The sequence below is a fragment of the Mustela nigripes genome, chromosome 2 (genome assembly GCF_022355385.1).
Source record: "Mustela nigripes isolate SB6536 chromosome 2, MUSNIG.SB6536, whole genome shotgun sequence".
Classification (NCBI taxonomy): Eukaryota; Metazoa; Chordata; class Mammalia; order Carnivora; family Mustelidae; genus Mustela; species Mustela nigripes.
This window is the reverse complement of record NC_081558.1, coordinates 74026204-74052028: the sequence shown is the minus strand read 5'-3', so window position 1 is coordinate 74052028 and position 25825 is coordinate 74026204. Positions and strand designations below refer to the sequence as shown.

The window sequence follows — 25825 nt, the reverse complement described above, 5'->3', positions numbered from 1 at the left end:
GGAATCAGCACAGAGCCGTCCATATAGGCAACTTCCAATGCAGTAAATACTACATACTCTCAGCAGTGGTGAGTTCATGATATTCTGATCATGGTGGTCATGGCAAGAGTTGACAAGTCTCGTGGAATTCTAAAATCAAGCTTTTCTGTGGTTTTCCTATTTTTCTTTTCATTTTTATTTACTTTTCCTGAATATGCATGGCCTTATGAAAGTATATGATCTCCTGTTTACCTCTTTTTCCAGAATGGAGTCTACTGAAAAATGTGAAGTGGTCATTCAACATTTTAATGGAAAATATCTGAAAACACCACCAGGCATCCCAGGTAAGAAATGCCATTAAGTAATCATTCATTTATGTCTAGGTTTGTTGCTATTGTTTAAATGAGTACTTGGTAAAGCCCTCGGTTGGTCACTGGGAACGAAAACGTTGCTTTTGTAATTGTGTCTTTTTAAATAATATGTAGCAATTCATCTCTCTCAAAATAACCAAAATCTTCTTGATGATTCTTTGGCCTTTCTTTTGACTCTCTGCTACTGATTGCCTGAAGTGAACTGGAAGAGAAATAGCAAAGAATAGTTTAAAATTCGTTTCAAGTGAAGGAAGTTCATGACTCCTATCATTAACGTTGGTATCTTGATTTCTATTTTATTTATTTTTTTATAAATTTTTCTTTATTTTATTTTATTTATTCGAGAGAGAGACAGAGTGAGAGAGCATGAGAGGAGAGGTCAGAGGGAGAAGCCGACTCTCCATGGAGCAGAGAGCCTGATGTGGGACTCGATCCCAGGACTCTGGGATCATGACCTGAGCTGAAGGCAGTCACTTAACCAACTGAGTCACCCAGGCACCCCTTGATTTCTATTTTATAATGTTTCTCTCTAAACAGTGATAGACACAGTGAAATACACTGATTGATGCAAGTTTCCAAACATTTCTTACCAGTCCATCAGAAGAAGAGTACTCTCTGTACGAGAGTGAGAAGCATTTAGAACTTTTTTTTGCATTTAGAAACTTTTTTAGCAATTTTATGTTACCATGAAATCTGAATGCATAATTTTATATATTTTTTAAAAATATCAGTTCCTGACATATTGATTTCTTTCTTTCTTTTTTTTTTTTTTGTAAACTGTCTACTCATTAGAAACATTTTGAGAAGCACCGATCTTACTCTCCGAGGACATTTCACATTTCCCAAAGCAAAATCCTTAAGCTTTTATACATATCATAGATGATATAACTTTATACTATTAAAAATTACATTCAACATAAAGAATTGAATATATCACATGTGTCTGGACTTAAGCTGCAATGCCTCAACTTGCTATTAATTTGGTAGTAGTATATATGGCAAGAGTTTAATATTAAGTGAGTAGATTTAAAAATATATCTTACTCATGAATAAAAATATTTGAGATTGAATGGAATGCTAAAAAGGAAGAATTATAATGAGTGGATAAAGAAATGTCTGACTAATCCATATTGGTTTGTTGGTTGCTCTTTCATTTTCAGTGACTCAGGGGAAAAATGTGACTTCTTCAGTCTTATATTTTCCTTTTGATTCTTTAAAGCTGGACTTCCATTGTGTTTGCTATGTAATGCATCTGCTATTTAAAACACATGGTTAGAGAGTTCAGGGGTTGACTATTTCAGTTCCTTAAAATGTATTGAGGTTACCTAGAAGAGGAAATCTGAACAAAAAGAGAAATATTAATGTAGAGGGGTCAGGATCCTTTTTTGGACTGGTTCATCTGGGGAGGGTGTTGGGAAAGGAGAAAGGCCCTTCAGACGCTCACTTAGATGATCAGGAAAATCCAAAGTAGCATCTCCTGGTTAATCAGAGAGCACACAGACATTGACGCCTGTGCCTCAATTTGGTTAGCTTCCATGCGTAATGTTCCCTTGAGAACTGACTGCATTATGATCCAATTGGAGACATATGGTGTTGTTAAGAAGAGTTAGCAGTTTTCATCTCAGCATGTAAGCTGCCCTTGAATTTTAGGAGAAATACTTATTTTTTTTTTTTCTTTCAGCATAAAAGACACTTTAAGACACTCTGCTCAGACCTATCATTGAATAAAGGGGTTGAATTGTTAGAGGATTCTCCCTTATTTATCCCATTTTATCCAATGGATGCCTGTCTATATAGAAGGCATCCAGGCATCCAAACTGGGTGTGAATTAGATGGTTATATATAAATAAATTAAGAATGAACAAATTATGTAGAAATTATTGTTGATTGAAGTTAAAATACCTCTCAGGGTTTTTTTTTTTTTTTAAGATTTCTTCATTTTCATAAAAAGACATTAAAATCCTTCTTGACTTGATTTGAAACTGTACTATTTGGTTTTCCCCCACAGAACATAGCTGACTAATACAATTTAATGCTAAAGACAAAGAAAGTCCCTATAAATCCCCAAATGTCTGGGCATTCTTCCTGAAAACACAGGCTGTGATATCAACCTGTCTAATATCATAGCTACACCCAATGGAAACATTGTGAATAGCAAGAACCTGGTTATGAGTTTTTCACTCACTTTTATCTCATGGGAACACAAGAGGCAAAATAATTATGCTCATAAACTTGTAACTCTTAAGAGATACAAGTTTATGCTTCTGAGCTTTGCACTCAATGTAGTAAAATTAGATACACAATATTGATCATCATTATTAATTGAATTTGCTTATTTATGCAGTGGAAGTCAAATGGTTTAGTAAAAGTTTCAAATGTTAACAGAAAGTATTTCATCTTTAATATTGAAGTTTGATACAGAATAAAAAAAGGCTATAATGCAAAATGTGGGTATTTTGGTTAAGTGAAGTAGTAAAGCACGCTCATTAGGCTGATTCACAAAGTCAGAATGGATATGGTCAAATATGAGTGTATGTTTTTTGCCCTTATTGGTCCCCTGTGCTTATTTACTGTAGTTGATTGAAATGTTTTCAAATACTCATTTCTTAATCCAATTTTCTATTCCAAGTTGAAGACTGCAAGTGGGATGTCACTATAGGCCCTAATAGCAAATTGGAAGTGATTCCTTTGATATTTTCAAAAGAAATGACCAACTTCTTAACTTTTTCAATCCTAATGTAGCTTTAGAGATATATATCCTTGCTTGTGAGTATACTAATTAAAACCAACAATAATTGATCTGATGCCCCTACAATTAAAATAGAATTCAAAAAATTATAAAAATCTCAGTGTTCTATATTATCAAGATCCAGCATCTTTGAATTCAGAAGTTTGCAATTTTTTGGAAATCACATTGATTTTTCAATACAATGTTTTAAGGTCATGTGATTGATGGCCTCACAATGATCCAGACCAGAGAGTCTCAGGCTGTAAGCCTTAGAAACGATTGCATGTTAAGTCAATCATCTTACACTAGACCCTGCTTTTATCTTACTCTAAGCAAGTAGGGAACAATTGGTACCAAATTTGCTTTCTTTATTTCTCCATTTAGGGATGACTTGGGGGGAATGTGCACATGTCACTAGGCAAATACAATGCCATTTTGGTTTCTGTCACTTTTGACAAATGATTTCTCTTAAAGAAGAGGCAAAGATAATTATTTCCCTGAGATGATCATCTAGTTCCCAAATCCCCTACTGTTTCATTTCTATACAAGAATTAGTAAAAGATCTAATTCAACCCAAAACTTTGGCATTGCTTTGAATTTCAAATTTGAAAAACATTATAGTTAAGGATATCTACAAGGACATGTAACATTGACCACATTTAAGTTGTTGCTTCCATTCCAATTTGTTAGTCTAGCAACAATTTATTCATTAAAAATGATTCAGGGTGGTATTTAATCTTGATTCCTGCTGACAGATGATGTGCGTTGGAAAAAAAACTTTGTAGATATCTTCTTTTGGTTCATGCTTTCCTGGGCTCCTCCTTTTTGTTCATATAAAAGATCTAATTTTAAGAATATATCATGGATTGTTAATGTGTATTAGAGCCTCCAGAACTAGTTCTTTTCACTCTGGGTTGTAACACTGTCCCCAGACTTTGGTTACCTGGATCAATGAAGCTCAAATATACATGCCAAAAAAATAAAGTTATTTGAATTCTGGTATATATGATATGGGATTGGGCAGCTATGTTTCTACTAGCAGGTGGGAAGGAGAGGCCAGCGTCAATCATGTAGCCATCTGCAGAAAGCGATCATCTAGTATTTTCTCCCTCCCTTAGAGGGAAAAGAAAACACAGTGTTCCATAAATGTTGCATGTCCTACATATCGATCTTGATGTTTTCTGGACAAAATGAAGGATCATTAGTTGCTTGCCTGCCTAACCCCAGTCATTTCATTGTCCCATAATGAATTGCACAGCAATGTTGTACAGCCCCAAAGCATTTCATTTTCAAATCTCTGGCAGAAGCAAAGGGTAAGTTCCCAGACACTTTAGAGATCTGTAGGGCATGAACTTGAAAGGTTCACTTCCAAAGAGCCCCCGGAGCAGAGTGATGTACCATGTAGAAAAGGCCTCCACGTATAAGGACGTGTATTGATGAATGGATCGTGCAGGCTAGTTTGTAGAAAAATAAATCACATTTTGCTCCAAACTAGACTTTTGCCTGTAAACACATTTTCCTATCAATGGAGCAGTCTTTCCAGAAGAAAATGGAATAACCCACTTGAGGTATGATTTTCTTTCTCTTGAGGTAATTATATCTAATCCCAGTTGAACTTCAAAAAAGTAGGGAAGTGTAGGGAAAGAGCTCACCAAATTTTGAGATGTTTTTAATTTTAACAAATCTGTGATCAACAGCAATTTAGACAACTAAGTGAGTGATAGAAGAATCATATTTTTCTAATAGGTAGAATAAAATTTTTTGCCTTATTGATGCTTTGACATATAATCTTTCTATAGTGTGTTTATGTAAATAAAATGTGTATGATTGTGGGATATATATTATATTTTGTGGGAGTATGCAAGGAAAAATATTCAAAGTCTGGTAATTCTTTAAAGAACATGAAAAGAAATGTTGTTTACATTCGAACTTTTCCCAGAGTAAAAGATCAGAAAGTACTTAAATGACATTCATATTCAATTAAAGACATGGTACAAAATTCTGAATGTTTGGCAATAGTATACAAATTCTTATCAGTGGACAGTGTTGCGGTCCCTCACAATCAGTGATTACCCAGTGATACTTGTCTATTAAGTCCACAAATGTAACAAATGTTGTTGTTGAGTATAAAGAAACAAATAGAAAAGTGTTATGGTGTACAGCTTAGCAAAAATATATTCTTTTATGGTTTTACTTGGTTGAGGCATTGCCTAACCCTGAGCTTCTCATCTTTGGGAAACTAAAACATCATTTGCATAAGAAACTTGGTAAACACTACAATCCCCAACTGAGTGTTAGTTTAGATTTCTCATTTATAAGAGGATTTTTGCAATATTTAGGAGCTACTTTCTGTGAAGTCTCTCATTTTTAATGTTAGTTATGCCTTCTTGATTATTTCAAGGTACCAAATACATGTTGCTTCATGATGAAACACTGTTGGAATGTTATTAGTGAACTTCATGGAGTAGTCTGGCAATTTCATAGTCAATAGAGTCTTAGAATCTGTGTGAATTCTATGGACATTGGCTAGGTCAATCATTTCTCAAACTTCCTGTGGAGCCACAGTTGATACTGTGAAAAATATGAGTTGGTTTCTGATTGGGGGGGGGGAACCAAGATAATTAAATTTCTAAATCTGGAAAATGAGAAGCCTGACAGAGAAGGTACAGGGGATCCTATCTTCAGGAGGTTAGAAATGATTGGAATGGCTTGTGTGCCACATGCTACCTCCTCCCTCTTACCTGATTACAGCTGCAGATGAAGTGGGCAGGCTCTGTTCATCCTGGAAGTACCCATCTGGAGCATCAGAATCTCTCTATTTATCTCCTTCAGAGCAAAATCTATAAAAGCTCACACAATCCAGCATGGGTTTTCTGCAAACTCTGGGAGAGTTATCACTTCTAGGGATGGCCTTTAATTAATGCAATATTGAAGTCAATGGATAAAATTGAGCTTCTCATTCTTTGGAGAGACAATTCTGAGTCACATTCGACAAGATTTCTCAGAGGATTGTCGACAGTGGTAAAAACAAGCTTGGGAAGGCACCTTTTATTGGCTTTTCCTTCTTCCCTGTCTTTCTTTTCTCTTTCTATAATATCTGCTTCCTGGCATCAGCTCCAAATTAAACTAATTTATCCCAAGTTCTGATTTGGGGAAACTCAAAGTTAAGGTGGGTGTTCCCAGAATCGTGATGGGTAACTTTGTTTTGATTTAAAATTTCTGACCATAGAGGAAAGCCGACTCAGCTTACATGGTGAAGTGAATATCATAGACCAAATACATTGCTTTTTTGACTTTTTTTTTTTAACAGCAGCACTTATGAACTGCATATTTGGGATGATAAAGATTAATATTAGTGGTAGTAGATATACGGTGGTCAGAATTTGAATTTGGCAAGAGAAGTATGGAAGAAGATAAAGACAAAAATGCCACCAGTGACATGGCTAACCTTAGAACGAGTAAGGACATAAAGAGGTGGATGGTTGTTGAAATTGGGGAGGGAAGGGAAACTGGGGAGTAGTCATAATGCCAGCAGCAAAGTGAAGGTGGGATGTAAGCACAGAAAATTATGGCCACAGAGTAGGACTTATGAGGTTTTGGTCCTGAATGAATGTGGAGTGGTGGATGTTGATAATGAGGTCCAAAGAGGGAATGGCTGTAGTTGGCTTAAGAGGAATGGAAATGAATTTTAGCGGGACATTTGGAGACTTTGGATTAGACTGTTGGAAGTTTTGAACAACACTGGAGATTTCTTTACTCAATCTGATACTTCCCTTGATTTTCTCTGAAGTTTTAATCTTTACAGAAGCAGGTGGGAAAATGTAAGCAGTGCTGAGGTGATTTTTTGTTTATTTATTTGATTCTGAGTTTCCTAGAGCAGGCTTTGTTTTCGTGTTTGCTTTTGTTTTTGTTTTTCCAGTTTTCCTACTTCAAGAACTATTGCTCAACTCTGTAGATTGTTAGCAATGTTTTTCGGAATTGATGTGCACTCCCTTGAACTGAATCACCCTCCTACTTGTATTTGTCCTAATGAACTTCCTGAGAGTATATGGTTGATACAAAATTCCTGTGCATCAACAAACTTGGAAGAAAACGTTCAGATAAATCTTCAAATCTATTCTTAATAGTTTGCAAAGGTTCATATGTGTATAGCTAAATATACAGAGAGAACACTAAATATTCACAAGAAAAGGAAACGTACTTTGAGAAAGATTCTAGTTATTTTTTGAAAAGCTTTTTTTCCCCTTAGACTGCTTTCCAGTTGTTATCCTGGCGCTCAAAAGTTATTTCTTTAAAGAACTCATCTTTGGGCAGTGCAATGAGGAATTCTGTGTTCTGACATAGCAAATGCCTAAGTTAAATTGAAATTAGGTCTTGGTCTGAACTTTTTGCCACTGGATCCAGTTAGGCACTTTTACCATGCTGGCCTTTTGCCCCTTTCCTTTTTCTTTTTCTTTCTTTCTTTCTTTCTTTCTTTCTTTCTTTCTTTCTTTCTTTCTTTCTTTTTAATCATTATTATTATTATTATTAAAGAATTGAGAAGAATCACTCTTCCCACTTTTGTTTATTTTTTGAAAGATTTTATTTATTTATTTGACACAGAGAGAGAGAGAGATCACAGAGGCAGGCAGAGGCAGGCACTGAGCAGAGAGCCCAATGGGGGGCTCGATCCCAGGACTCCAAGGATGCCCCGCCCCTTTTTCTTTTTGCTCTTCTTCATATAAAAAAAAAAAAGAAAAGAAAAAAGAAAAGTGAATATCTTGAGAATAAGCAGAAAAAAGGAGCTCTTATTCTATGCTTTTGTCCCTTTGGCATAATGTTGCTTCACCCTGCCTAGAGGAAGTACTACATTGGCTTATTATTTCTACTATAACATAGTTTTTAGAAAATCTAAAGCATTTAATCAATATGATATGGTCAATATGCTTTACTGGCCATGTATTTTCTGTAATTATGTATAAGCACCAATGAGTGGTAGCAGAATTTGTCTGAAGTTGCCACCTGGCTCCCGAACCTGATTTTTAAAAAGCAATTGTAATTTCATGGAATAGAGAGGAAGGATAAAGAGGTTTTCTCTCTATCTCCGAAATCACAAACCATCTCCATCTATTCCTTCTAAAATAATCCATTTCGGTCTTCAAAAATCTCTGCATTGATGATTTCACAGTAAAAGCTTACAAAATAAATTATAAAACTTTAATTTTATTTCTGAGATGATGTTGGGCTTTGCCTTCTGTCAGCACCCCTAATGAGTAGTTAAGCCATTTGGTGTCCATCGGAATGAGTCCTATTAGCAAGCAAAAAGGCCTAAGGCCAATTAAGACACAAGTCATAGAAACCAAGCTCTGAATAATTAAGTCCATTTCTAAATCTAGAATCTCATTTAATAGTGTTGATTTAAAAATGTGTTTTAAACAAATTTTGGATAAATGGATGGTATCCTGAATTAAATGCTTGCCACTGTGGTCCCATCCAGAAGCCTGTCATGCCCATAACCCATTATTTACAATCTAATTTTTAGAATGAGAAGTCTGCAAAATTTAAGAAAATATTTTAAGAAAAATATAAATGAAAACACTCATTAGGCAAGATCTGAACAAGGTATCATTTGTTTATCTTAATACTATTTCCTCTGATTCTTAGCTCTTTATGCCTCTAAATGGTGAATCAGTTCATTAACTGTTATTTTAGTTTTTTGCCAGAAAAAAAAAAAATCCTTCATAGGAAATTGGTATGCTTATGATATTTTCAGTCTTTATATATTTCAAAGGCACATTCATCCCATTAGATTATACATTTTCTGCAGAGGGACTTTGATATTTGTCTTTCCCTTTACCCTTAAACAATTAGCCTATGAACTCTCTCGATGCAAGAGTTGCACCTTGTTCTTTATGTTTCAAGTGTCTAACCAATGCCTCTCATAGATAATTATTTGTTAAATAAGTAAATAACTACTTGTAAAATACAGAATAATGTTCCCTCTCCCCAAATATCTCTGTTTACTCCCCACTACCTATTAATATGTTAGTTTCTATGGCCAAGAAGAATTAAGCTTGCTGTTAAACTGACCTTAAAGTAGTGTAATTATTCTGGATTATCTAAGTGAGCCTCATGTAATCACAAGGGTCCTTAAAAGTATAAGCGATCAGGGCCTCTGGATGGCTCAGTCAGTTAAGCAGCTGCTTTCTGCCTGGGGGTCATGGGTGCTGGGATTGAGTCCCACATCAGGTTCCCTGCTCAGTGGAGAGTCTGCTTTTTCCTCTGCCCTCCCCCTGCTGTTCTCTCTCTCTCTGTGTCAAATAAATAATAAAGTCTTAAAAAAAAAAAAAAAAAGTGGAAGCAAAGGGGAGAAGAGATCAGAGTGATACAATATGAGAGGGACTTGATCCACATTGGTGGCCTTGAAAATGAAGGAATGTGGGTGGCCTCTGGAAGCTGAAAAGACAAGGAATTGAATTCTCCCCTAAAGCTTTTGTAAAGGAACTCAGCCCTGTTGACATCATGATTGTAGACCAGTGGGATCTGTGTAGTACTTCCAGCCTATAGAACTCTAAGATCATTAATTTGTGTTGTTTTATTACCTAAGTTTTTTTTTTTTTTAACTTGTTAGCAACAACAGAAAACTACCACATTAATACAGAACTTGTTTAAACTGAATATCATGCACACCATTTCTGAATTAAATCACTAAACAGCCTCTGGAGGACTTTTTTAGTTTCTCCTATTTTTAATCTTCTTTGTATTATTTGGGTTGCTTATATGTTAAACAGGAAAATAAAATATCTTGTTAATTATTTTGACTTTAAAATTTCTTTGTAACTTCTTATAAGGATATATTAGAATGGAAGACTGTTGGACATCTTAAAAGAGAGTCTTTGGGGGTGGGTGCTTAGATCTCAGAATACATTATTTTGATCCAAAGAGATCAAATATTAATTCAAACCATCTGGTTCCATAAAATATGCCAAAAAAAATCAGTTGTAAATCTAAATTCAAACAAATATGTATCTCTTAGGTCTCAACCTGAATACTTGGTTTCAAGAGTTCTTGTTATTGAAAGATTATTATAGCTTAGAAGAGATCATAGAGTTATATAGTTGATATCAGCTGTAAGTTTTAGATAATTATATCTAAAGCGTTAGATGGTGCTTCTACTCCAACTCATTCTCCCCCAAAATAAAGAGTATCCTGAAGCTGTTAATGGTTGAGTCCCATAAGAAAACTTAGTTGTGAGACACAAGTAAAAATCCAGGGAAGTGAATGGATTCTTATTATGGGTTAACAAAAATATATAGATAATCCTTGTTATTTAAACCACTAAGAAGACTTTCAGTGAAATACATTTACAAAAATGTATTTCTCAGCCAAAGTTGTATTGCAGACCTACAGTAAAATTGGGCAAGCTGTTAATGTGAAAACATAACCTTTTTCTCTTGACTTATTTTGGACCAGAAGTTTTATTAAACAGTTGTACTGAGTCACTGAAATGACTTAAAGTAAATAGAGCCAACAATTTAAGTTGATTTCTAACTGTTTGTTATTGGAGCAGGTGTTAGCTCTCCCAGGGTGCTTAGTGAATGTCCTTCAGCCAGCACCCCACTCTTTTTCTAAGTGGACTGCCTTCTGGTTGTAGGAGCCCATTTACTGCATGCAGTGAGAATCAGAAATACCTAGGAATTTACAGTTTTCTGGTTAGGCATCCTTTAAGCAATGCTTGACTGGCAGTAGAGTATGTATACCCCAGTTCTTTTGCTCCTGGAGAAAACACCAGAGTATGACCTACACTATCTCCAAAGCTTCCCAGACTTTCCAGAAGATAGGCACACTAGACATACTCTAAGTAAGGTAGCAGCTATTCATAAGTAATGGACTTCTCTGGAAAAAAGCATGGACAATTTGCCCACTGATAATACATTTGCTAGGTTAGACAGAATTACAGTCATATGTCCTGTGAGTAAGTAGACCACTGGTTGTTAATATGATTTTACTAATCATAATATACCTTTATAAAGTTCTATTCAAAAGAATCAAAATTGTACCAATGTAAAAGATAATGGGGACATATCTTGAAAGAAGTTCGGTGAACCATGAGAGACTATCAACTCTGAGAAACAATCTGAGGGTTTTGAAGGGGCAGGGTGTGGGAGGTTGGGGGAACCAGGTGGTGGATATTGGAGAGGGCACGGATTGCATGGAGCACTGGGTGTGGTGCAAAAACAATGAATACTGTTACACTGAAAATAAATTAAAAAAAAAAAGATAATGGGGCCTTAATACATTTGTTCTTAAAATATAAAAGCATTAAAGCCAAATATTGACACTAACCTATTTTATGTGCAGTTGCTTTAAGATGGCATGGGTTGTTTGAGCTAAACTGTGGTCCCAAAGACCTATGGTGTTCCTTTCCAGTGGTCTACAAGACCAAAACATTTTCCTAATACTGAAACATTATTTGCCTTTTTGGCTCTGGTTCTCTCATGAGTGTGGAGTAGAGTTTCCCAGAAGCTACATGATGTGTTATATGGCAACAGATTGAATGCAGAAGCAGATATGAAAGTCCAGCTGTCTTCTATTAAACCTGAAATTACAAGGATTTGCAAAAATCTGAGACAAGGCCATTCTTGTCTTTATTTATTTTGTTTTTGAATTTTTTTAAATAAAAACTTGTCACTTAACATATGATGGGTTTATTATTGTTATTTTAAAATAAATTTTGAAATGATAAATATCATTAGATATAACCTGTGTAAACAGAAGCTCTTTGGGGTGTTCAATAATTTTTAAGAGTGTAAAGAGTTTCTGAGACAAAAAAGCAGTCAAACCAACAAACACAATAACTTTGAATGCCACTGATATAAAGCAGAATTTCAGAATCAAGCCCTTTTATCTTCTCAGAATTAGAAGAATTAAGGAAGGTAGCCAGGGTAAAGAAGACGTTTAAAATATCCTCTCATCCTCCTGATCTTATTTGAAAAACCTAGATGTGTTCTAGAAAATTACTTTAAGTGGAAAAATTTAAAAAATTTACTATCATACAAGTTACACTACTGTATTTTTTGTTTGTTTGTTTGTTTGTTTTTGGAAATAAGCAGGCAGATACCTTAAACTATCGTGAAGGTTTTTTTTATTTTTCAAATACAGAAACAGTGCATATTCTTCTGAACATCCACATTATCATCTCATTAGCAAATATTATGCAGAATATAGTTTGACAGGATATGTGAATGTTTTATTGCAATTATATCTATCCACAGCATGAGACTGTGGGAATGGGACTATAATTTGTGAGTGTCATGTGAGTCTGCCAGGATTTAGGAAGGTCAGGAAGACTAGTACCTATGAGCCACAGGGCTAAATACAGATATGACATGGGAGTTCTTATAAGAGCCATTCTGGGGGCACCTGGGTGGCTCAGTCGTTTAGTGCCTGACTCGTGATTTCGGCTCAGGTCATGAGATCGAGCCTGACATGGGTCTAACACTGGCATGGTTTTTCTCTCTCCCTCTCCCTTGGATTTTCCTCATCCTGCTGAAGCATGTGTGCATGCACTCTCTAAGAAAAAAATAAAAATAAGAGCTATTCTATGTCACTTCTTTGGTCACTGCTAATTTCCTATGTCACTCACCTTACAGCTGGACTGTACCATCGAGTCCTAGTCACTGGATAGGAAGCATCTCAAATAGAGGCTTCCAGGTTTGCTAAGTGTAGTAAATAATAATGCTAATATAATAAGAGTTATTATAATATTGTAAATACTAACATGTAACTAATTGAACACTGTTTATGATCAGTGTTCACATAAAATCTTTATTATTTTTTTTAAGAAATGGTACTATCTTCAATTGTACAGTCTGAAAATCATGATTTCCTTAAGCTTATTGCCTCTTTTAACCTAATATGAAAGACTTTAGAAAAGCATTCTCTAGGGGTGCTGGGGTGGCTCAGTCTGTTAAGTGTCTGTCTTTGGCACAGGTCATGATCTAGAGGACCTGGCATCCAGCCTGGCATTGGGCTCCCTGCTCAGTGGGGAGTCTGCTTCTCCCTCTTCCTCTCCCATTACTCATGCTCTCTTGCTCTCGCTCTCTCTCTCAAATAAATAAACAAACAAAAAAATAAACAAATGAATAAAAATAGAAATTTTAAATTTATATGAGGAAGTGGTGATGCAACATGGGGGCTTAAGTGGGTAGAAGAAGAATCAATGAAACAAGATGGAATCGGGAGGGAGACAAACCATAAGTGACTCTTAATCTCACAAAACAAATTGAGGGTTGCTGGGGGGAGGGGGGTTGGGAGAAGGGGGGTAGGGTTATGGACATTGGGGAGGGTATGTGCTTTGGTGAGTGCTGTGAAGTTTGTAAACCTGGTGATTCACAGACCTGTACCCCTGGGGATAAAAATATATGTTTATAAAAAATAAAAAATTTAAAAAAAAAGTAAAGTAAAATTTAAAAAAAAATTTTCTCTCTAGTCATCCTTCATAACTCATTAGGATTTTTAACCCACTAAATCCGTGTGGTAGATGAAAAAAAAATTAAGATAAAATTTCTCCTGTAATTTGTTTTGAAAAGACATAATTTAGTATTTGTTTACATATATTGACAACCTCTTCATTTCTCTTATCTCAAGGGAAGTGCTTTTTGTCTTTGCTGCAACATCTGCCCAGCTCATTCTATGCTTTCTATGAGACCCTCATGGCTGAGATACTCTTTGTCCTTTGAATGTACTGGTGAGAGGGCACATACGATCGAGAACACCATCTTTTCCTTTGGAGGCAGATAGATCTTGGTTTGAGTTTGGCTCTGTCTCTTGATCTGCTGAACTTGGGCAAGTTATTCAGCTTCTTGTCAGGTTCCTCATGGAACCCAGTGTTTCTATTTGATGTTTATAGTGCCTCCTCTACGAAAGTGTTATCAGAATTAACTTTTGTACAGCTCTACAGAAGTTCTGGCAGGAGCTGGTAGAGATCCTCACTATTAGTAGCATCTATTAGCATCATGAAAACCATTTCATCAACATCTACCCTCTAGGCTGGAAATATAATTTAGCTGTAGAAATCCATGAACTACAGTCATCAATGGGCATTATCTGGTACACAGACCACATGAGGTAATCCTCCGTTTTCAATGGGTAAAGACCACCCTCCAGTCTCAAACCATTTGCAGACAGCTGCTATATTTTGACCTACAAGGGTGTCCAATTAACTAAAAAATCCAGTTTGGGGCTCAACTGTTTTCTGGGATAATTGGAAATAGTATAGTAAACAGACAGATAAATATTTACCTGAAATTTGTTCTGTTGACTCCCAGATTCATAAACACTTGTCACACTTCTGGTAGAACCAAGATAGCCATGTTGATGCAGAGGGTCTTTAATTAGGTAAAACAACTGTAAAAACACGTATAAGCACAGACCTCTTAACAATGATTTCTTGGTATATCTTTGTATCTCCAGTTCACAAGGCCCCAAATTCCCCTTTTCTACCTTCATTTCCTCAAGAAATCCTGCTCAAAAAGAAATACAACATTTTTCATGCAGCTTTTCCTAATTTTTTATCTCCCTATCTTCCTGCCCCTGTTCTTAACTCTCAGGGCATCACATTAAAATGTTTTCTCCTACAGTGGATGTCCATTTGTGATACATAGTCTCTTATGGCAGTTGCTATATACTTACCTTATCCCACTGGATGGCAGAATTATGCTTCTTTTTTTTTTTTTTTTCCTGTGTCTGTTCTAATGCCAGACATTTGAACACACGAGATGCTTAATATAGACACACTGAATTGGGGTGGGGGGGAGTTGAGCTTATTATTCCAGTGTGATTTCCTAATACTGTCCTAATTCTTTCTTAATAAGGCATTCGATTAGTAAATGCTTGTAAAGGGAATGCAGAAACCATCAACTATGATGCTTCCATATAGAAGTATTTTTTAACACGTTCCTCTCAGTAAACTTTAAAATATTTAAATCTCAAAAGCTTTCTCTGGGATGGAAGGCAGTGTTCAAAAGGCAAGAATCCTTTATTTTCTTGTAAAGATTAAATTCTCTTTCCATTCGATCTCCTGTTCTCCATTGCTCCTTCTCCAGAATTAAAAACAAGAAAACAAAACAAAACAAAACAAAAAAAAGTCATGGGCTATGGAAATTAAAAGGACAAAAAGAATATAAAATAAATGTGTTGAAACACCAAGCATCCTGTGGGTTGTTACAATTAATTCTACAGCTAGCACTGAGACACACATTTTTCAACTTCAAACTTTGAGAAAACTCTTCTAGTTTTTTTAAAACATTCTCTGTTTCTAAAGCTTTCTGCAGGTTGTGTCCTTGTAGTGCTTGGGGGCTGGGTGCCAGTGCCATCAACAGAATGGACTCATTAACCTTTACATTGATTTGAATTGTCATTCGGATAAATATTTATACCTATTTTCCCTGAGGGCTTAATGACGTCCTTTGTCAATAGCACCAGGAACTTCTCCCCTTGACCTTTGTCATCCATTCATTCAGAAAATTTTCATCAAGCTGTTTTGTTTACATTGCTAATCTCTCACTGCCTTAGGTTTGGCACAGAGAAGTATCCATCCTGGATTCAGTAGAATTATTTTACACTATTTTGGGTTCTGCAGAGATGATAATTCTGCCTTTGAGTTTTCTGTTTTAACTTCAGGATTTAAACATTTCCAGTCTCCTGCATATTTGTCTTTCTGCTTTTTGTCTGCCTATAGAATATTTCTCTTGTTATCCTTTGTATGTGGTGATTTCAATTTCACTTTCTGACACCAAAATCTCCTAAAAGATACAGTTAAAAGACGTGTTAGCTAATGCTATGGTGGTAATCATTTTGCAATAAACATACATCAAATTCTCGATATGTATATCAAATCAACACCTTGTGTATCTTAAATTTATATAACATTACATGTCAAATATATTTCTTAAAGCTAGAAGGAACAAAAGATGGAGTCAGAGCCAGAAAATATCTTTGCTCCCCTGTCCCCACATTTTATCAGTGAACATTTTTAGTGTGGGAAGAAAAGGGGAGATTATTATATGCCAACCATGGTGCTTAATACATTATTGTTATGCCTGAGTTTTCGAGTCTGAGAGACCACCCAGGAGCCAACACCAATGTAATCACAGGAGGGTTTATTTGACAAGCTTAAGCTTGGGCCCAAGTATACCCGAGGCGGCAGAGTAGGGACTTGGACCCTGAATCAGATTACAGTCAGGGTTTTTAAAGGCAGAGTAGGGGTGGACTCAATGGTGGGTGAGGACAAAGGGGCTGCTCAGAAGGGCTATCAGGGTAAAGGAGACTGTCAGGATATTGGAGGCCTGGTTATTATCAAGCCAAGGCCGTTTTTCCCTCTAATGAGGCACTAACATGAAGACAGTTGGGAGTTTCCTGGTGGAATGTCACATTCCTCCTATCAGCATCCTTGTTAATGAGAGTTAGCACTGGGACATTTGTAAACTGAGGGAGACTCCTTCCTGTCTTGCAGGATTGTGATTTCTACAAGTTAAGTATTTGTTCACACATACCACCGAGGGGAGGGGAGCAGGTGCAGAGGGGGTGTAAGGTGCCAGCTTTTGCTTTGTCAGGATGGCTGTACTTATGTCAGTGCTAGACTCAAGGTGGGTACACCCTTGTTTTTCTTGGCCTCCACAATTATGTATTTTTCTATTTCACCCTCAAAGTGCACTTAGGCAAAACATACTGCTCCATTTTGTGGATGAGGAGGCTGAGACTATGGAATTCAAGTAAGTTGCTCAAAGTCAGACATGGTAAGTAGCTGATTGATCCCAGGATTTAGTTTTGCCATTTAACTAGATGTTTGACTTTGGGCGAATTACTTAACCCCTCTTTGGTTCAATTTCTTCATTGGTAAAATGGAGATAATCATAGTTCCTTTCTGTACTATAGTTGTGACGTGGCTGTGGATTAAATAAATTACACTATCAGAGCTGCTGGAGTGTTCCTAGTAAATGATAAGGGCTATTTATTTAGGTTACACTGATTTACTTATTTAATTATATTAAATCTTGTCTTTTCTAGTTTTCTTGGATGGAAGGGGGAATACTCCAGGAGAAGAGATGAGCGAGAAAGTCAGTAGCTCTTCCCCTAGCTAGGCATGTTTTTCCTTCCATTCCCAAACTTGGAAGAGCAAGTTTCTTATTTGCAAAATAGAGTGAGTACTAATATTCAGTAGTGGGTTAAATGTTTCATTCCCTTAGTCTCTTTGGTGCCTTCTTCCTTGAGATTCAGTTACTTACTTTAATACTCAGTCTAGTTTTTAGAACAGTAGATATATTTGGCCATCAATTTCAGCAAACCATGCACTTGGTTTTTATATTAGTGTTTGATAAGTGGTTCTTTTGTTATAAAGAAAAGGTAACCTATTTATAGAAACTTCCTTTAGAGAAGCAATCTTTCTTCAAAAACTAAGCTGTAGAATTTTTTTTTTCCTATTTTGAGTTAAAATAGGAAATATATAATATATAATATATAATAATATATATATTATATATATATAATATATATATTATATAATATATAATATATAAATTTTGAGAGCTGGGTCCAGAAGAAAAGGCACATTACTCAAAAGCCTGAATGAGAAGAATTACACTTTTTTTTTTCCTCCTTCTATATAGTATCTTTTCATTGGATGGACCAAAGGACCCATGGAAACTAAGTGGAACCTGATCATGTTTTTTTATTCCTTGCATTCCTGAGATACTGGAGAGAAAATGTGTTGCTATTGCTACTGTTTTTTAGGCTGTAAAGTACCACTCACAAAAACAATTACCACAGATACCTAATTCAAACAACTGAATAGAGTTCCTCCTGTGGTTACAAAGGGGCTGCAAATCTCAGTTATGAAAGAAAGTAATTCCAGCAATCCTAGATTAAGACTAAAAAAAAAATTAAAAAAAACTAAAAAAAATCAAATCTTAATGGCCCAGTAGAAAATCCATATAGTTCAACGATTGAAGGCACAAAAAAACATCATATACCTTAGAGCCTAGTTTACCTTGTGGTAATTGAATATCCTTTACACTAGGAGACGTTTGCGGTCTTTTTCTTTACTCATTAAGCAGGTATTTTTAATTTGAGTGTAAAGTGACCATAGAAGTACGTTTTCAGGGATAAAACACAAAGTGGAAGAGGTGTCATAAAGAGACCAGGGACTGGAGGTAAACAGAGGGAATAATCAATATCTCCTAGAGGAGAGGGATCAAGAGATATTCTGCAGGAGTGCCGGCTTTATTGAGATCAAAAGGTAAGACTGGAAGATCTGCTCCAAGCAAAACCAAGCTGATGCATATGGAAATTCCTTGATACTATAAAATTCCAACCAATAGGCTTGAGTTTAAATGCATCAGAGCTAAGTTGTACGGGTTAAAATCAGGTCAGGATGACCAGACCAGATCCCAGTGAGCCCTTTAAATTGAATGGAGCGGGGTGGAACTGGTTTAGTCTGGTTGGGTTTGATTTTAAACTGCTTGGTGCAAGTTCTATCCCTTAGATTAAAAAAGAAGAAGAAGAAGAAGAAGAAGAAGAAGAAGGAGAATTTGATGTAATCCTATTGTTGTAACGAAGTGCTTTCTATATTAAGGATATTAAGCATTAGTCTATAACATTTCTCTTACACACTTTTCCTAGCTTACTGTTTAACTTTTACTTCCATTTTTAAAAATAATAGTTCATTTTTTATGAAACAATCTTTTCCATTATGCCTTCTTAAAAAATCTTTAAACGTAAGAGATTTCATCAATATTCACTAATGTATCTTTTACTTTTCCCCTATATTTAACTCATTAACATATTTGATATCAAATAAGTACCTAAATCGATTTTAATCAGATATCTCAGCAGCCCTTAGAAATTAATCCATTTATTTCACACTACTTAACATCACCTTTCTCTATACTAACTAATTTAATTACCTGTGATAGAGTGCTTGTTTTACAGAAGGGTCACACCATTTATCCAGTCATTATAAAGTATTTTATCTGACAGTATTAGTCCCTGCTTTAGATACTATTTTCAAGTTATTATTACTTTACTTTTAGCTATTCCTTTTTCTGTTTTCCAAATCTACTTTAAAATTATTTTGCTGCCTCTCTACAAAATGTAGTTGCTATATTATTAGGTACTCTATCCAGATCTAGAATAGTTCCTAAAACTCTCTTGTGCTGCCTCTTTGCTGTGGAATCCCTCCTTCTACCTTTCCCTCAACCCTGGAAACCACAACTCTGTTTTCTATTTCTGTAGCTTTTGCCTTTTGCAGAATATTCTCTAAATGGAATCATGCAGTATAGAGTCCTTGGAATCTGCCTTCCTTCACTCAGCATAAGGCATTTAAAATGCATGCATGGGGGCACCTGAGTGGCTCAGTGGGTTAAAGCCTCTGCCTTCAGCTCAGGTCCTGATCTCAGGGTCCTGGGATAGAGCCCTGCATTGGGCTCTCTGCAAGCAGGGAACCTGCTCCCCTCTCTTTCTCTCTTTGCCCACCTTGGCCTATTTGTGATCTCTCTCTCGGTCAAATAAATAAATAAAATCTTTCAAAAAAAATGCATGCATGTTGTTGAGTCTATCATCAAGTCATTATTTTTTGTTGCGGAGTAGTGTTTCATTGAATTGCTGTACTTCATTTTGTTTACCCTTCAGTTGAAGAGTATTTGAGTTATAATGAGTTTCTGGAAACTGAATATGAAAAAGTACCAAATTTTAATGCCAAATTAGTATCTTTTTAAAATGGTGGTGCCATTAATTGGGAGTGGATCCTGAATTTTATCTAATACTTCAAGTAATCATTGTCTCATCATTGACTTTCTTGCTGTCCTGTATGTATCAATATTTAAAAATATTAAGCCATTTATTTTCCTGAGAAATTTAAAACTTAATTGTGACAAATTCTTCTTCTTATGTACACTTGGTATATTTTATACTTTGAGTTGGTAATATGTACCAATAGTTACAAAATGCAAAAGCTTCATAGTGAAAAGTAGTCTCTTTCCTTTATCTGTGGTACAGTTTCCTCCCTAGAGGAATAAGTATTGCATTTCCTGTGTTTCCAGAGGCAGTTCCTGAATCTCAAACATGCTTTTATGATTTTACTCCAATCATGCCAAGTATACACTCTTCTAAACCTTGATTTTTTTTTTCTTTTGCTTAACAATGTACCTTGGAGTTCTTTATTAACAGTACAAGGAAAATTATTTTACTATTTTTGATGGCTCTATAGTATTTCATTTTATAGAGGTAGAATACTTTTTTATAAAAATGGTCAAAGTTCCTTACTTATGGATATCTATGTTGTTTCCAATCTTTTTCTATTACAAATAGCACAAAAATGAAAATTGTTGTTTGTGCCTATTTTCTTACAATGCAGACATATCTATAGGAACAACATGTCAAGTGGACTTGCTAAGTAAAATAATGCATGATTATTTATTGAATTTTTTTTTAAGATTTTATTTATTTATTTGACAGACAGCAATCACAAGTAGACAGAGAGGCAGGCAGAGAGAGGAGGAAGCAGGCTCCCCAGTGAGCAGAGAGCCTGATGTGGGGCTTGATCCCAGGGCCCTGAGATCATGACCTGAGCCAAAGGCAGAGGCTTTAACCCACTGAGCCACCCAGGCACCCCGTTTATTGAATTTTGATAAACTCTGTCAAATTGTTCCTTCTATTGGTGTCCTAAGTCACACTTGGCAGTATAAGAAATCATCTCCTGATGCTTTCTTTGACCAATACAATGTCAAGGAATCTTTTTCCTAAATAAGTATAATAAGTGAAGATTTACCATATTTTAATCATAATAGCAGTAAGAGAAATGTGAGCTGAAGTTGAACATGTCTTCATGTTTTTAGAGCTTTTGTATTTCCTTTTTTTAAACTTCACATCATTTGCCCATTTTTCAACTGGACTGGTGACCTTTTTCTTCACTTGTAGGCACTTTCTTGCATTAAAGAAAGTTGGTGTTTGTCAGTCACTTATCTTTTGCCTTAATTCATGGTATTTTTGGGGTGAGCTTTCAGGTTTTTTAAAGATATTTATAGTATTTTTATGTAATGTTCACTTTGAAAAACATTAAAATGTTATTTTTTCTCCACTAATTTTTAAAACTCTAACCTTGAGGTCATTTAGAATTTATTTTGACATACATTGTTAGATGAAGAAACCAACTTTATTTATTTATTTTTTTTTACTTCCTTGTGGTTTGGCAGCTGTTTCAACACCATGTATTGAATAATACATTTTTTCTCTTTGAATTCAAATGCTACATTTTTCATCTACTAAATTACCATGTGATATTTTAAAATGTCCTTGCTACTTCAATTGTTTTCATTCATCTGTCAAATCATATGATAACTTACAACATTAATAATGAGTATTTTCTATGATGTTTTAATATGGAAGCCCTATGCCCACCACCACCCTGACATTTCTCTTCTTTTTAATAATATACTTGGGTGTGTGTGCATGTTTGTTTTGTTTGCTTTTGCTTATCTTTTTTTACACTAACTTTAGAATTTATTTTTTACCTACTCCTCAAAAATACATGGTCATTTTATGATTTGTCCATTTATAATTTTAAATGAGACAAACCCACTGTTTTCAAGAGGAGACTTTCTACTTTGAGAGCTTGTTATCAGAAGAAAACTATGGCATCATCTGGCACCCACTTCAAATTATAGTCACATGTTCCAGAATGGGTTCTTGTTACCCTAGAAGGTAGGACTTATGTCACTTTCACTTGGTAACCAAGGCTATCCGTTTTCTCTCTCTCCCAAAACAAAATCTTAAAGGCAAAAGGCATTACAATACATTATAGCCCTTTAAATATTTAAAGGTGATCTAGCTAAGAAAAATCAACTATGTCGAGATCATTTTCTGTTTACTTTGTGAACACATTTTTATTGAAATGGATAGCTCTCTTCTACATTGCTATAGAGAAAATATTTCTTGCCCAGTATTTCAAGTACAATTTAAAGAATTTATTATGAAAACAAAATGGTTGAAGAAGAGCCATATGTAAAGTTGAAACATTGTATCAAAACAAAACATAATTGTGCTGTAAAGATTAAATCTCATACTTAAAGAATGAAAACACATGCATTATACTACTTAATTTTACGCAGGGTCTTTTGTAAAGTGGGGTAGGCCATCATGATGACTCCATTACATAGTTTAGCTTGGTGTACATGGGAAGTATTAATGTATTTTGTGGATTTTGGCCCTATGACTTTCCAAAGAGCATGATTCATTCATGAGTAATCCATAACCCTTGCTCCTTGTATAGTCATTAGAAAATCTTGCCTTGATGATTTTCCTTTGAATATCAAAGCTCTCAGAAGTATGCTATTGGGAATGAGCCTACACAGATGTGGGAGATTCTCCAAAATGACCCAGGCTTGATATTCCCTCCTCCCCTGTTTCTCTGGTATTGTGATTTACCAAGTGTTCTACAAGAAGAGATTAAGCTTTCAGGAGAATTATTTAATTTTCAAAAGGACTGCTTTTTTTTTTTTTTTTTTTTATAATGCCTGTCCCATTTTCTTGCTTTTTGAGTTAGTTACAGAGATTTTGAAGTTGGAAATAACTGAGATATTTTATAGCCTAAATAGTGAAACATTTTTACTTTGACATTGAGTGGAATTTCCCAAATTGCATGATCTTTGAAATACAAATTTGATTTCCATTTACTTTTCAAAGCTTTTAATTCCTTTTGGTAATGTCCCCTGAAACCTTGCCCTCCACAGGCCCTTTCTGTTTGTTTTGCTTTGGCAAACAAACTTTTGCTTTGGCTCCTCCCATGCCCTGAGTCTTGGACCTGGCTGGAGACAGGCAAGGAAATCAGAGCAAACCCTCATACCCCAGCCCCTGATAGAATGTGCACATTATTCCTCTTTACCAGCATGTTTGTGAAATCTCATAAGAAATCCTGCTTTTAGAAGTCCCTTTATTTATTTATTTTTTAAAAAGCCTCTCATACACAAGTGGGGTGAATAGGTAAATAACATTGATTTCTTTCAAAGAAGGCTGTTATGTAAATGATACCCTAGTAGAATTTCATTTCCATTTCCTGCATTGATCTCATCTTAAAGCCTTGAAGTCAATCCTATTTTTTTATGTATTGCTGTTGTAACAGAAATTCCATGTTACAAAATGAAAGCAACTGACCAAAGATGTTGGAATGATGCTTAAAAGCCTCTTATCTATTATCTTTTGAGTTTCAGAATGCCATTAAAAAAAAACCCAAACAAACAAATGTTAAAAAGAACAAATGGCTGTGTACTTTAGCTGACATCATTATCTAAATAGCTGCTCAAGCAGTTGTTTTGTTTTGTTCTTTTGTTTTTTTTTTTTTCCTCCTAGAAAACCCAGTATTTGGAATATGGCTTTGATCTAGGCCCAGTGTATAAGGAATAAATTGTACTGTTTATCATTAAGAGTGGAGAATTTTCTTACCTTAGAGATTGCACAGTTGAACCCATCATGAAGTGGCTGGAACTCTACTCTTGTCTGAAACTCCATCTGTTCAGCTAGGGGAACCAAGACAGTGCATCTTCCTCTCTTAAGATATCGTGGCGGTGCCCACTAAAAGCTTATCTGGGTATCCCAGTAGAGATTTCCACTGACAAAGCAGGGACAGATATGACAATGCATTTTGCATTTCTATCACAATATTTTGGGACATGAGTAGGATCTCAACTGGCACTAGCATATAATGGATATGCCTACACTTAGCCATTACCAATTGATTTTTTTCCTCTAAAATAACCAGATGTTCTTTTTTAAAGGCAATGATAAATCTTAATCTCAAATAGGTCTTAAATCCGGGGCGCCTGGGTGGCTCAGTGGGTTAAGCCGCTGCCTTCGGCTCGGGTAGTGATCTCGGGGTCCTGGGATCGAGTCCCAAATCGGGTTCTCTGCTCAGCGGGGAGCCTGCTTCCCTCTCTCTCTGCCTGTCTCTCTGCCTCCTTGTGACCTCTGCCTGTCAAATAAATAAATAAATAAATAAATAAATAAATAAATAAATAAAATCTTAAAAAAAAAATAGGTCTTAAATCCTATTGTAGTTTATTAAATGTATTCAGTTAACCACAAACATCAATGAGCTCTACTTTTTAATCCAAGAGTTGTTTATCTTATACATTCTGACTTCTCTTGGATGCCTCTGGTATTCTCAATTTAAAAATCACAGAGGGGGCACCTGAGTGGCTCAGTGGGTTAAAGCCTCTGCCTTCGGCTCAAGTCGCAATCCCAGGGTCCTGGGATCGAGCCCCACATCGGGCTCTCTGCTCGTCGCGGAGCCTGCTTCCCTTCCTCTCTCTCTGCCTGCCTCTCTAACGACTTGTGATCTCTGTCTGTCAAATAAATAAAATCTACAAAAAAAAAAAAATGACAGAGGATTGGGGCGTCTGGGTGACTTAGTGGGTTAACCTCTGCCTTCGGCTCAGGTCATGATCTCAGGGTCCTGGGATCGAGTGCCGCATCAGGCTCTCTGCTCAGTGGAGAGCCTGCTTCCCTTCCTCTCTCTCTCTGCCTGCCTCTCTGTCTACTTGTGATCTATGTCTGTCAAATAAATAAATAAAATCTTAAGAAAAAAAAATGACATAGGATTAAAGAAAAAAGAGAAGTGATTAAATATCCAAATCTGAGTTCTCAGCTTCAGTCCATGATTATCATTTATTTTTCTCAGTCTCAATTTCAGTTATCAAAAAAGAAGTACCCTTAACTATGTTTCAGTTTTTAGGAAAGGAGTTCATGTATGACTTACTGATCATCATACTCCATATGAAGTCTTGCATTTGAAATGTAGGGTCCTGCATGCTTTCACTTTATACCTGACTCTAACCAAGTTTCCCAAACTTGCTTATACTACCATATGCACATGTTTTTGGCTATTCTGGGGAAAAGGCAACATGAACTAAACTCTGGAACCAAAGTGTCTGGATCAGAATCCAGCTCTACTACCTACTACCATGTGACCTTGGGACAAGTGTAACCAATCCATGGCTCAGTTTCCTCATCCATATACTGAGAATAAGAATAGCACCTACCTCATAGGACTATTAAGTTATATGAAGATATATATCTAAAGACCTTAATAAAGAGTCATATTTACTAACTAAGAACTCAATAAATAGCTGGTATGGTAATAATATTTATCCTCCTCCTCACAAATAGATGTCACTATCATTTATTTACCTCCACCCTACTTCAGCATGTCCTAAATTCTGCCATTAAGACTTTTGGAATAGAAATTAGCTATCCTTCTTAGCAGCCTAAATTATTTTCTAAAATAGACAAGACAATTAAAAAAAAAAAAAACAGAAAAAAAGGAAGGTAGTATTTAGGGAAATCACTTGAGTGAAACTCTCTGTCTATGCTGGGTTTTATTCCTTTACTCAGTAAATATTTGTTGAGTCTCACCTATCAGTCAGGTGCAGTGCAGGGCCCTAGAAACATGGCGGCAAACAAAATAGTTACAGTCCCCAAACTCATGAAGGTTAATGTCCAGATGGGAGAGTCAGTAATCAAATACCTCCCAGATGTATAATTATTCATTTAAATAATTCTATAAAGGAAAAGAACAGAACAAGTGAGGGAGAAAAAGAACCAATTTGAGATATCAGAAAAAGCCTTCTATAGTTAACTATTTAATTCAAGACCTGAAATGGACAAGGACAGGCCACGAGTGGGAGGGAGGGACAGGGCATTCCAGGCATGAAGAACT

General features: G+C 35.7%; 1 protein-coding gene across 9 annotated transcripts in view; it reads left to right on the top strand.

The window, feature by feature from the left end:
• The window catches only part of RBMS3 (RNA binding motif single stranded interacting protein 3), a 713870-nt gene that overhangs the window by 467947 nt on the left and 220098 nt on the right, over positions 1-25825 (top strand). For all 9 annotated transcript variants that reach the window (XM_059390794.1, XM_059390798.1, XM_059390793.1 and 6 more), the window contains one exon: positions 244-323. In XM_059390794.1, coding sequence (XP_059246777.1) covers positions 244-323 — 80 coding nt within the window. The remainder of the gene's footprint in view (positions 1-243; positions 324-25825) is intronic.